Source organism: Micrasema longulum, unplaced genomic scaffold (assembly GCF_059751315.1).
Source record: "Micrasema longulum isolate JH-2025_06_02 unplaced genomic scaffold, ASM5975131v1 h1tg000079l, whole genome shotgun sequence".
NCBI lineage: Eukaryota > Metazoa > Arthropoda > Insecta > Trichoptera > Brachycentridae > Micrasema > Micrasema longulum.
Genome location: NW_028277285.1, coordinates 124,409 through 138,275, shown reverse-complemented (window position 1 = coordinate 138,275; position 13,867 = coordinate 124,409). Strand labels below are relative to the sequence as shown.

The following is a 13,867-nucleotide window of genomic DNA, read 5'->3' as shown; positions in this document are numbered from 1 at the left end:
CGATTCGAGTGATTTTTGGCCTACGTGAGGAAAGTGTCGGCCATTATGGGTTTGTTTTCATATCGAAATATTTGATATCAGACTCGGGATTTTAGTGAGTTTTCGTGCGCGATTTTCTACGCCCGCGGTCGCCGGACATTTGTGAACGCGAAATAACAGCGCCCGTCGGAGGAATACGCCCGAGGCGAACGGGACGCTCGTCGCTCCAGTGATGTAATATTTTGACAGTAGCGTGTAAATAACGCCGTCCGCCATGTCTCTCGAGGACGGGGAGTCCAGCTCCACGGGGGCCGGCGTGAAGATACAGACCTTCCGCCCGACGTGGGAAGAGTTCAAGGACTTCAACAAGTACATCCAGTACATGGAGTCGCAGGGCGCGCACAAAGCGGGGCTCGCCAGAGTCGTGCCGCCGCCCGAGTGGGTGGCGCGCAAGGCCGGCTACGACCTGGACGAGCTGGACATCAGCATCCCGTCGCCCATCTGCCAGGTGGTGACGGGCAAGCAGGGCCTGTTCCAGCAGATCAACATCCAGAAGAAGGCCATGAGCGTGAAGCAGTTCGCCGCGCTGGCCAACTCGGCCAAGTACTGCACGCCCAAGCACTCGAGCTGGGACGACCTCGAGCGCAAGTACTGGAAGAACATCACGTACGTGGCGCCCATCTACGGCGCGGACGTCAACGGCAGCATCACGGACGCGGACGTGGGCGAGTGGAACATCAACCGGCTGGGCACCATCCTGGACTACGTGAACCGCGACTACGGCATCGAGATCGACGGCGTGAACACGGCCTACCTCTACTTCGGCATGTGGAAGACCACGTTCGCGTGGCACACGGAGGACATGGACCTGTACTCCATCAACTACGTGCACTTCGGCGCGCCCAAGACGTGGTACGCCATCCCGCCCGAGCACGGCAAGCGCTTCGAGCGGCTGGCGGCCGGCTTCTTCCCGTCCGCCGCCGCCACCTGCCAGGCCTTCCTGCGCCACAAGATGACGCTCATCAGCCCGCAGATCCTGCGCCAGTACAGCGTGCCCTACAACCGCGTCACGCAGGCGGCCGGCCAGATCGTGGTCACGTTCCCCTTCGGCTACCACGCCGGCTTCAACCACGGCTTCAACTGCGCCGAGTCCACGAACTTCGCCGCGCCGCGCTGGGTGGAGTACGGCAAGCGCGCCGCGCAGTGCTCCTGCAGCTCGGACATGGTGAAGATCTCCATGGACACGTTCGTGAAGCGCTTCCAGCCGGAGCGCTACGAGCTGTGGCTGCGCGGGCGCGACGTGGGCTGCCACCCGGAGCAGCCGGAGCGGCTGGCCGCCGCGCCGCACCCCACGGGCCAGGACATCCTGTGCAACCGCAACAACGCCGAGCTGCCGCCCTCCTTCGTGGAGGCGGAGCGCCGCATCCGCGACAAGAAGCGCCACCCGCTGCACGTCAAGCGCGCCGCGCCCGCCCTGCAGGGCTGCTGGCTCGACGGGGCCCCCGCCGCGGAGCCGCGGCCGCGCAAGAAGAAGACGCCCCGCGACGCGCCGCCCGGCGATCCGGCGGCGGTCGACGCGCCGCCCGACGATCCGGTCGATACGGCGCCCAACAATCCGGCCGTCGCGACACCCGACGATACGGCGGCGGCCGACGCGCCGCCCGACGATCCGGCGGCGGCCGACGCGCCGCCCGACAAGAAGACCGCCGAGAAGAAGGCGCGCCCGAAGGAAGCCAAGCTCCCGAAGGCGCCGCGGGTGAAGGAGAACAAACCCCGGCCGGCGAAGAAGGCCGTCAAGGCGTCGACCGTCCCGCCCGCCCGGCCGCCTTCCGAATTCAGGCCGTTCAAGGCGATCGAGTACCCGCCGGAGGCGACGATCGTCCCGACGAGCCGCGTCGCCGTCGTCGTCCCCGAGGAGAGGCCCGCCCCGAAGGCCGTCGCGGCCGACCAGACCTCGCCGTACCAGACAGAGTTCTTCAAGTTCATGACGAGCGCGCCGCAGATGGCGTCGCGGGCGCGCGGCGAGCCGCCGCCGCCGTACAAGTCGAAGACGCAGCGCAAGGCGCGCTCGCCGAAGAAGATAACGAAGACGGAGGACGCCAGGGTGGTCGTCGAGCCGATGGACGCGAGCGCGCCGCTGCGGCTGCCCGAGCCCCGGCCGCCGGCGCCCGCGCCCCCGGCCCCGGGCCCCGCGGCGGACGTCTACGGCCGCGCGCACTCGCAGGGCCTCCCCCGGTGGACGGACCCCTTCCGGCCCGAGTACGACGCGGGCCCGCCGTGCGGCGCCTACGGGGCGCAGCCCCCGCGAGTGCGAGACTTTGACGTGCCCAGAGACGCTCTGTGGTTCCAGCAGTACGTCGACAGAACGAACTCGCCCGGATCCAGCTCCCAATGGCTTTAGTCGAAATTCCTACAAAAACATTTGAAATTCCTGTATTTAGAATAAGTAAGTCCCTTTATGACGCAATCGAAATGCTTAATAGATTAGAGGAATCTGTATTATCGCGAGGTTATAACTTCAACTCGGTATCTTGAAAATCAGCATTTTTGACTTAGCAAATTAAGCCCATATTTCGTCAAGATCGTAGAAAAACGACCCTTGTTTTATTACACTGTACATACACCATTTGAACATACATTTAAACTTGGAGACCGTAGTAGGTTAAACGCTGTCGAGGTGCGATCCCTCGGGCCAATGTGTGGTAAAACGACGTATGCTAGGCGCACAAGCGTCCAGCTCTGTGATCTACGTAAGGCTGAGACACGCGTCATCGACAGAATTGAGAAAGTCGCGAATGTTGATGGACGCACAAAACGAGAAAGACGCGGCGCGATCGTCCGTCAAATACTCGACGATGGAGTGGGAATAATTGGCGTGCGTGCATGAGAAGACGCAATACAGAGAAAGCGACAATGTTTGAGTATGTCCAAATGCTTGCAGACTGGCTGGATTTCCTCCCTAGGGAGTTATTCATATTTAAATTTATTGCAACAGAGAGGCAAAACATTTTTGAGAAGGGATATGGGAGTCTAGGCATTTACACGGCTTATGACCTGTATTGATTGATTTGTTGTATGTTTATAATATAATATCACTTAAACTCTAAACTTCATTTTCAAATAAAAAGGTAAATAGGGGCTAGATTTCTTATTGTCCATGCCCTCTGTAGCTGCAAGACGTGCTGTTATCTAGCTCATATATATCATAATTGTAATATATCATAATTGGAGACGAGGAACTAGAATCCCAACTGTCCATGCGCTCTGTAGCTGCGAGACGTGTTGGGATATTTATTTATTGTACAGCGCCCTCGAGGTGATTTTCACAAAAATGGCGCTATATAAATTATTATTTTTATTAGTGTGTAATGTTACAGCCAATGACAGGTCATAAGCCCTGTAGATGCCTGGACTTCCATATTGCATTTTTAAAATTTCTTCATTTCTGTTGTAATATGTTAATATAAACAGCTCCCCGGGGAGTTGAATCCAGTCCTTGTCTACGAAAATTTGGACAAACTTAAAATATTGTTGACAAATTCACCCGGTCCATGGAGAAGTATAAAAATATCAGGCGTTGCCTAGTATGATGGTGAAATAATTCATTTTCATGAATCTCACCCGCGTAAATAAAGGTTTCAGCTCTTTAACTTCGCAAACATCAACAGAAGATGTTAAAATATTGGCGGATTGGTGAATGTTACACAGTGTGTAAAGTGGCTACTTAAACCAGCCAATGACAAGCCCTGTGAATGCCTAGACTTCCATGTTCCCTTCTCAAAAATATTTTTTTTCTCTGTTGAAATAAATTTAAATAGAGAAAGCGAGGTCTGTATGCTATAGATGGCGTTCTATCCTTTCTGCCTGCCCCTACGGGGAAACGGCTCGATGGTTTGTTTGTTGTAATAATATAGGAACATTGTTTATTCCCTAAATATAGTCGAATTTGGTTATTACGAGGAAGACGGAACCTACTGACTTTGCTAGTTATTTATTTGTTGACGGACGTTGTCCATGTATACAATTCAAAGGGTTTAAATATTACAGTAAAAGAATATTTTAAAACATTAAAAAAAAGAAAAGAAGCTTTGACAAACATAAGGGACATCGAGACAAGATCTGGACTATTTATTTAGTGCTCGTTTAAATCCTCGTAAACTTAAACCCCAAAAAAGTCCAGACAATCTTGTCTCGAGTTGACAATACGACAAGAGAATCAAGGCCATAGCTTGTTATATGCTGATCGATGAACAGTACTTCATGGTTTCTCAATCTACGAGTCGGAATATTGAATTTGACTTGTCCCAGTAATGATGGCACGTCGATTATACCATTTAGTATGCCGAACATATATATGGAGTCAATATTAGTTCTACGTTTTTGTAGACTAGAAATATTTATCATTGACTCTATTTCAGCGTAAGAATAATTATCTCTCTCTAGTCCGAGCATCCACGCTACGTTTCGAAGCGAGCGATGTTGGACTGATTCAATGAGATTTATGCGTGGAATGGAGACCAGCCCACTATTCTAGGAGGCATATTCTAGAAGAGGGCCAACAGTCGAGCATTAAAGAGTTTTGATTGTACGGACATTAGTAAAATGCCATGTCTTTCGTGGTCTTCCTCTATTTCTGCATCCGTCAACATTCGCATTGTGAATATTCTTTTGCTGTCCATTCGCTCCACATGTCCAAACGCAGCGCCCCTTGATTCTGTCGATAATGCAAGTCTCGGCCTTACACAATGTACGGATATTTGCGCACCTATCGTACATAGTTTTACCATACATTCGCCTGAGAGGTGGCATTTCGACAGCGTTCAGCCTACTTTCATCCCCGTTTTTCCGAGTCCATACTTCGCTCCCATACGTCAGGACCAGGACTCCATTGTGAACTGCTAATTTTGTCACTCATCTTGTATCTCCATATACAGTGAATTTCCATCTAAAAATTTCACTGTGTGTTTAAAAAAAATTCCATACTACTTTTGGCCTTCAACCAGATCTTGAAGTTTTCAAAAAAGCAGATTTTTGCGCTAAACCGGCTGTCATTTCGTATCTAAGTAAGAAAATCAGTCCAATTAAATTTAAAATGCGCATTAAACTTTATTAAATAAGCATCTAAGGACGTGAGTTGCACTTTGTTTTGTAATAAATGGGTCGCTTTGTTTTAATGAGCCATTGTTTTCATCAATATTAGCCAGGCGCTCGACAGAATCAGTTCCGTGGAGTGTAAACTTTTTGCAATTCGGTAGTTATAAAACGTGTTTGAATTTGTAATGCGATTAAGTCATATCTTTACTAACAAAAAATAATTTTATCAATATAGAAAATAAACAAAATGTTCAGACAGTGATAAACTTCACATCTCGGTTGAGAACCAAAAATAGTATAGAATATTTTTTTAAATAATTTTTACATTCAATGTGATCCAAAATGCAACTTTTTAGACCCCTTTCACTTGATGTCTAAAAAAAAAAAAATTCCTAGATAATCGGCCCACTCTAGTGAATTGGTTCAGCCGGATGAATCTCACCTGCGCTTTTGGCTCTTTTACTTAAGAGTTGAGGAAATGTGGACGTTCAAACGTGGGCGGAATGGCGAATGTTACATGGTGTATAAAGTGGCCATTTCAACCAACCAATGACATGTCGACTGGCCTGTAAATGCCCAGATTTCCACATTCCCTTCTTTTAGATTGTTGATTCGAATAACTTCTTCGGGAGTAATTCCAGCCAGTCTGCAAACATTCGGACATACTCGAAAAATTTCTAAGACTTCCGACACGTCCACCTTCTAGTATTTATTGGATTTGGTCGTGCCGTGTCTCTCTGTCTTTCTCGTTTTCTGCATCCATCGATATTCGCATGGCGAATCTCAATCGGGTCCGTTCACTCCACGTGGCCGAACCAACGCGTAACTCCGTCGATCCAATGTTCCTTTTAGATTGTCTTTTTAAATTATCTCATCTGGTTCAAAAGTTATCATGCGTTGAAGATCGCCAATCACAAAATCTCCTCTCCTGAATATTTCATTCAATGTGACAATTGGTCGTGCCGTGTCTTTCTCGTTCTATGCATCCGTCGACATTCGCATCGCAAATCCTTTCAGCTGTCCGTTCGCTCTATGTTTGCGCGCCTACGGCACAGATAGCATTCAGCCCCCTTCCATACTTTCCTTCGCCTAATTGATGTAATGTTCATCCATCTTAAATTAATGTATTTTAAAATAATCAAATTTATTCCAAATCTGTGAATCCTCACAATTCCATTCCATGTCCGTTTCCTAGTTAGAGCATATGGTTTCCACAAGGAACCCCCATGCATTTCTATCGGCTGACACGAACAGTCCGGGACGTCGAGAACCCGACGCCTTGTAGAGCAGGCGAGCGTGGTTAAGGCTCTAGCCGATTGCATCGCCTCCGCCGATGACGGCTGCCATCGGGCCCGCTGCGTCCGTTCTCTCATTCCTTCATTCCTCGCAAAGCCCATTCTCAAAACTCGGTATTTTGCTGTTTGGGGCCCCGGTGAGATTCCACGATTCGCGTCCGTGGAGGATTTGGTTTGCACCAAATCCGTTTGATCCGTCGAATGTGGCGCCTGCTACTCCTGGCCGCACTCCCAGCTCTTTTTGAAAGCTGCCGAAATCCGTGAAAGAAACTAGCTAATATTTTTATTATAATTTAATCACACTGTGTTTTATTCCTCGGCCCGTAGGAGAGATCTTGAACAGACAACGTAATACGTTGAAAATCGGTTCAAATTGTCACTGTTCGTCTCTTCAAACACTCATTTCATTCTTGGTTTGATGAAACCCTTTTAGAACTACGCGGGCTGACTTTTCTTCATACAAAAGATGTTTTTAAAATACTTATAATAAACTCTCTGTATGTGTCCAAAATATGAATAAGGATACCGAAAAAGACTCTCAAGTCAAACATTCAAATAGATTTTTCTCAATAGACAATAATGCATTTATAGTCCGTTCATTGTTACAAGAATTTCCAAACAAGCAAACAAACCAGCCGCCAATTGAGTCTCCGTGAATGAACGGTGGATGGATTAAAAAAATTATACCGACGTGTAAAAATTTGGTTAGGGAGTTTAGCAGCAATTTTTAGTATTAAATGTTTTAAATATAAGCGAGTTTTTAAATTTAAGTCAGCACGATTCATAATTCTACGGGTGATTTTGTTTTCGTTTAATTTAATGTAATGAATATTGTAAATCGCTTTCGCGGTGAATGTTGAAATGCGCAGCGGAGGAAAATCATCCCCCGGTAAATCTCATCCGACACCACTTGTTGATTTTTCACCTCTTTAAGATCTTTCTTTGACGTTTTAGTCAACCGTAGTAAATTATTACTGCAATAAATTTTTACCTTAATAAATTATTTCTTCAATAAATTATTGCCGCAATAAATATTCATCATCATCCCCTTTCACACCTAATGGTGCGTAGGGCACTGCATTGCTACACCAATCGCAGCGTATCTTGATCATTTTTGTTGCACAAAGATAAGATGATCAGTCTTACGCTTCAGGTGCCAGTCCAGGGACTATGAAATATTCTAGTGTAAAAACACCTTTTTAAATTAATATTTCATGTCAACCTCTTGCACGGTAGGCAAACGCGCTGACCCCTACACCATTAGGCCGACTAAAAGGCAATAAATTATTACCATAATTGTCAGTCTCGTGGTGTAGTGGTCAACACGTTTGCCTATGCGAGAGGTCTCGGGTTTAATCCTGAGGTGGTTGATATGAAATATTTAAAAGACACTAGAATATTTAATAGTCCTCAGATGGTACCTGAAGCGTAAGACTAATCATCTTACTCTCATGTGACAAAAATGATCAAGATACGCTGCGATTGGTGTACCAATGCAGTGCCCTATGCACCATTAGGTGCAGAAAGAGAAATAATGGTGATTTTTTTTTAGCGCTATAAATTACTATCGCAACATTTTTTTTACATGTCCAGGCTGAAGAATACAGTTCTGTGTTCCGCATTTTGAACTCTCGACGACTAATAATGTTTCACATTGACCCTGCCGGGAAGGCTGAAGCGTAAGATGGATCACCTTGATCGTCAGCATACTCCTATTTGCAGCGCGAAAACAGATGCATTTTAATATTAATTAATTAATCAATTTTAACAAATTACAACAGACATGGAGAACGCTTTAGAGAAGGGAATATGGAAGTCGAGGCATTTACAGGGCTTGTGACCTGTCATTTGCCTATGTTTGAACGTCCATATTTCTTCAATTCTTCCGTCTGTTGATTTTAATCGATGGAATCTTGATTAAACGTAGATATGCCTAAAATGATAAATGTTACGCAGTGCGTAAAGCGGCCACTCGAACCAGCCAACGACAGGTCATAAGCCCTGCAAATGCCTATTCCCTTCTCCAAAATGTTTTCCATCTGTTGTATTTTTATATGAATTATTCATATTATTTTATATTATTATATTAATTAATCGATTTTAACAAATTACAACAGAGATGGACAACAGTTTAGAGAAGGGAATATGGAAGTTGAGGCATTTACAGGACTTGTGACCTGTCATTTGCTATGTTTGAACGTCCATATTTCTTCAATTCTTACATCCGTTGATTTTAATCGATGGAATCATGATGAAACGTAGATAGGCAAAATGTTACCAGTTAACCAGCCAACGACAGGTCACAAGCCCTGTAAATGCCAGTTTCTTCTCTAAAATGTTATCCGTCCCGGTTGTAATTTGTCAATCTCAACGACTCCAGTGTTTTGTCTACAAACATTCAAACAAACTAAAAATATTGTAATTTAAACAATTAATAGTCAAACTTATTGCTTATTTTATTTAAATGAAGGTAGGGTCGTCAGTCTTACGCTTCAGGTTTGGGTTTGACGAAATAAAGCAGTTTGAACCACCGTGAAAATTAATATTTGAATCGAACCCGGGGCCCCGGCATTTCTAGGCCAACGCGCCAACCACTTACGATCAGGATTTTCGAGTCAAAAGATCGTTTAGGATTCCCGTTCTATTTCACGCACAGAGCTGTTTTCTTCATCCGCCCGGACAGAGAATCAACTGATGACTGATGAATATCAATATTTGCCGAAAGGGCGATGCAATCATTCTTTTGTACAAATGTGTGTATATAAAAATATATATCGTGTGTTTAAAACATAAGTGTATTATTAGGAAAATATTTGTTTTATTAGGAAAATTAATCTATTAGATTATAAATAATTAGAAAGAGTATTTAAAGAAATAATATTAATATTGACAGTAAGAGGCTATGTGAGTGATTCAGCGATGTTTTGAGTATGTCCAAATGCTTGCAGACCGGCGGGAGATCCTCCCTAGGGAGTCATTCATATCCAAATTCGTTGCGACAGAGCGAATTTTTCGAGAAGGGAATTTGGAAGTCATGGCATTTACAGGACTCCTGCGCAACATTCACCATTCCGCCTACGTCCCAACATCTGTTGTTTTCCCTCTCCGGTCTGCAAGCATTTGGACATACTCAAAACATTGTTGAATTGACCGCCTGCTAAAAGAAGTATAGAAATTGGAAAACTGTTTTCAGGCGTGCCCGGTGGGTGAATCGGTTCTCGCTCCACAAAAGTCGACTGATGGGAGAGTTGAGGAAATGTGGATGTTTAAACATGGGCAGAATGGTGAATGTTAAGCAGTTTGTACATTCTAATTTTCAATTAATTTCTGTAATATCCCCTTAAAAATTCGCCGCTTGTGCCGATGCATTGACGCCATTGCTTAATCCAATTGTCCATGCACTTTTCATAGGCCTGCAAAGGTATAGCCCTTTGCTCTGGCAGCCAATTCTCTTTCGAAGCCGTTCCTCCTAATGGCAATTTTAGTCTTGGGAAAATAAAAAAGTCGGACGGGGCTGGTCTGAAGAATACGGTGCTCGGCTGATGATATTAGTCTAATTTTTGGCTAAAAACTCCGAAACAATCTTTCACTCATCTCTAGCCACAGTAATTTGACGCTGCGTTTGGACAAATTTCAGGGTTTTTGGGACGACGCGTTTCATGCCCAAAACATTGGTCAAAATATGATCTGCCGATCCATACGAGATGCTCGAGAACACAGCGAGCGCTCGGATTGGTACACGTCAATTTTTCAACCCGATTTGCTTTGCCGATCCGATGCTGCTGGACGTCTAGTATGCCCATGTTTTGACATACACAACTCTCCGAAAGGCTTGATTCAACATTTTCAATGATTCGGCTCACGAAATTTCATTGGTTGCACCAATTTTTTATCCATTGGAAAAATCGCCACACAGCAATTTTTCGACCCACTCAAACGAAGCTGACAGAATATCGAACATCCGATCGCTGTCAAATTTTAAATTTGATTCGATAAAATTAGTACCACTTAGTATTCTTAAATAATGTTCAGAAATGTTTAAAATTTGTTTGGACTGTGTTAAATGAGGTTGAAATTGCAAAATTAGTTTTAAAAGAATTGATATGATTTAAGATGTATTTCTGTATACTGAACTGCTAAACATTCTTGTAAAATAATTTGTATATAATAGAAAAAATGTTTTTCTCTTAAAAATGGCTTTTACTCGTAGAATTATAATATTATTTACCGGAAGGCACGTAGAATCATATTTGCATGCATCGCACTGTGTCCAAAAGTCTGACATCCCGCCTGCGCGCATGCGTGATGTTGCCAGACCGCGAGCAATATATTATCATAACACAAATATAAGATGATTCGGTGTTATTTTATGTTTTATTCCAAAAAACGTTTTACTGACGGACTATAAATTAGGCAAACTGAAAAAAATATTTTGTAATTAGGTTAATTAATACCGTTTAATATTATACTAAGGCATATTAGTAGAAAGCCGGGTAAAAAATTCGACTATCTGGCTATACTAACAAAATGTCCACCTCGTTTTATTCAACAATCTGACTGACTTCAGCGAGGTGAATAAACCAGCCAATGACGGGTCTTAAGCCCTGTTGATGCCTAGACATCCACATTCCTTTTCTAAGATGTTTTCCATGTGCATTTGATATGATTTTAAGTCGCTAGAATTATACTCGTCCATGCGCTTTGTAGCTGCAAGACGATTGGTAATCTAGCTCCAATATATTAATGTTAACAACTATCAACAACAACAAACCATCACGCCGTTTTCCCGTAAGGGTAGGCAGAGAGGATAGAACGCCACATCACTATCCTTGCATACAGATCTCGCTTCCGCTACATTTATGCACTTGCGCTGATTATTCCGACATGGCCATCTTCGAGTATTTGTTGGATTTAGTCGTGCCATGTCTTTCTCCGTCTTCCTCTACTTCTGCATCCATCAACATTCGCATTGTAAATATTTTTTGCCGTTCTTTCGCTGTCAATTCGCTCCACCAACGCAAAGCTCCTTGAGTTTGTCGATAATGCTTATCTCAGCCGTACATAATGTACGGATCTCGACATTTGCGCATCTATCGTGCTTAGTTTTACCACACATTCGCCCGAGACATCGCATTTCGACAGCATTCTGCCTAGTTTCATCCCTGTTTATGCGAGTCCATACTTCGCTCCCTACATCGGCGTCGGGATTGGGACTCCGTTGTGAACGCCTAATTTTGCCTCTTGCGACATTTATTTGCCAAGGCTGATTTAAGCGCACCGTTCACTCTGTTCCCGGCACTCACCCTCCATTCCATCCCTAGTAAACATACTTCCCAGATACTCAAATTCCTCTACTTGTTTTAGTATAACTCCATTCACAGTGATTTCACATTTAGTCATACTTTCATCTCTTGCAAAAACCATCACATTGGACGCCTGAAAACAATTTTCTAATTTTTAAACATCCAGGACCAGCTGATTTAATTACAATTCGTTTTGTTTGTTGATGTTCAAACGTAGGCAGAATGATAAATGTTACATAGTACATAAGTTCATAATTAGACTGTCTGATATTTTCTATGTTCCTAACATTAAAACCAATTTAAACATATTACAACAGAGATGAAAAACATTTTAGAGAACGTAATATAAAAGTCTAGGCATCCACAGGGCGTATGACCTGTCGTTGGTTTGTTTAAGCGGCCACTTTACGCACGGACATTCACCGTTCTGCCCGTATTTGAACATCTGTATTCCTTCGATTCTCTCATCTGTCGATGTTTGTGGAGTCAAAGAGCCGAAACCTTTATTGTTGCGGTGAGATTCTGGGCGTTCTGAATTTTTTTTAAAACAATTTTCCAATTTTTAAACTTTGAGGACCAGCTGGTTAAATTACAATTTTTTTTGTTTGTCGGATGTTCAAATGTAGGCAGAATGATGAAATTTAACTAGACTGTCCGATATTTTCTATATCCCTAACATTAAAACCAATTTAAAACATTTTAGAGAATGTAATATAGAAGTCTAGGCATCCACAGGGCGTATGACCTGTCGTTGGCTCGTTTAAGCGGCCACTTGACGCACTGACATTCACCGTTCTGCCCGTATTTGAACATCTGTATTCCTTCGATTCTCTCACCTGTCAATGATTGCGAAGTTTAAGAGCCGAAACATTTATTGTTGCGAGTGAGATTCTGGGCGCTATGAATTTTTTTAAAAACAATTTTCCAATTTTTAAACTTTGAGGACCAGCTGGTTGTCGGATGTTCAAACGTAGGCAGAATGATGAAATTCACATAGTACATTTACCCACCGTTAAACTACTGGGAGTTTTACTCAATTCTGACCTTTCTCTTGACGCTCAAATTAGTAGGACGATAAGTTCATGCTTCTACCAGCTGAGACAAATTAAAGGTTGATGCCGCCCGACAATTAATAAATGCGTTTGTAGTGTCTAGAGTCGATTATTGTAATGGTATCTACGCAGGTCTACCAATGAACAAAATGACTCGCCTACAATCTGTATTGAATGCCGCAGCGAGACTTATTTTCGGAATCTCTAAAATTTAGTCCTATCACTCCACTACTTCGGGAACTACACTGGCTTCGTTTTCCACGAGGGTCGAATACAAACTCTGTCGGCTTATGTATAAGTCACTGCGCAACTCTGCTCCGGAATATCTAAGGGAACTCTGCATTCAGATGAACTAGCGTCAGGCGTCTAACTCTTAGATCAGCTACGTCTACGGCGAGAGGAAAAGTTATTATAGCTCTACGCAAACAGCGCACTAAATTTAGTGAACGCGCATTTGCGGTCGCAGGCCCTACGGCATGGAATGCTCTCCCAGCAGAGGTGCGAGGCTGTGAAAGTGAAGTGATGTTTCCGAAAAAAATTAAAACCCACTTGTTCTCTAAATCGTTTGAATAAATCCGTAGCATGTGACAACAAAATAAATTATTTTAACTAACAATATTTTGAATTTGTCAAAATTTTTGTAGACAAGGACTGGATTCAACTCCCTGGGGAGCTGTTTATATTACCTTCTCTTAAATGTTCTTCATCTCTGTTGTAATATGTTAATATAATTTATCTGTCTGTCGTATTCCAAATACATCTTACGCTGTCCCTTTTTATGTATACATAAAATTTTATTTTTAAGACTATTTATATTACCATTTATTGAGAAATGAGACTACGTTTACATTATTTAATAAATAATTGTTTTAAATTATCCTGCTGTTTCAATTCGTATTTCTCCGTCGTCCGTGGGGCTGCGGCCTGCCGTGGCCCCCGGCACGCCGAAGCCCCGCCTTCGCCGTGACTACAGCTGAAGATGAATTCTCCCGAGCGATTACGAGGCTACCCCCTGTATCTTCCAGTTTTGTGGTGAGTACAACGATGGCTATCGAGGCGAATCGTCTAAACAGGCGATTATTCGCAGCTTACCATTATATCTGACTTTTGATAAAAAGGCGGCCTCCGTGGTTTAGTGGTCAAG

At 43.9% G+C, this 13,867-nt stretch overlaps 2 protein-coding genes across 2 annotated transcripts in view; both read left to right on the top strand.

Annotated features, from left to right (window-relative positions):
- The first annotated feature begins 12 nt into the window (after positions 1 to 12).
- Positions 13 to 4,061, top strand: LOC148284903 (putative lysine-specific demethylase 4F). The gene has a single exon (XM_088233210.1). The coding sequence runs from the start codon at positions 254 to 256 to the stop codon at positions 2,378 to 2,380; it is 2,127 nt and encodes a 708-aa protein (XP_088089336.1). The 5' UTR covers positions 13 to 253; the 3' UTR covers positions 2,381 to 4,061.
- The window catches only part of LOC148284902 (uncharacterized), a 29,363-nt gene continuing 17,902 nt past the window's right edge, over positions 2,407 to 13,867 (top strand). The window contains exon 1 of the mRNA XM_088233248.1: positions 2,407 to 2,425. The gene's annotated coding sequence lies outside the window, so the exon portion shown is untranslated. The remainder of the gene's footprint in view (positions 2,426 to 13,867) is intronic.

Coding starts and splice junctions, on each gene's coding strand:
- LOC148284903 (XM_088233210.1), top strand. CDS start 254: ATGTCTCTCGAGGACGGGGAGTCCAGCTCCACGGGGGCCGGCGTGAAG.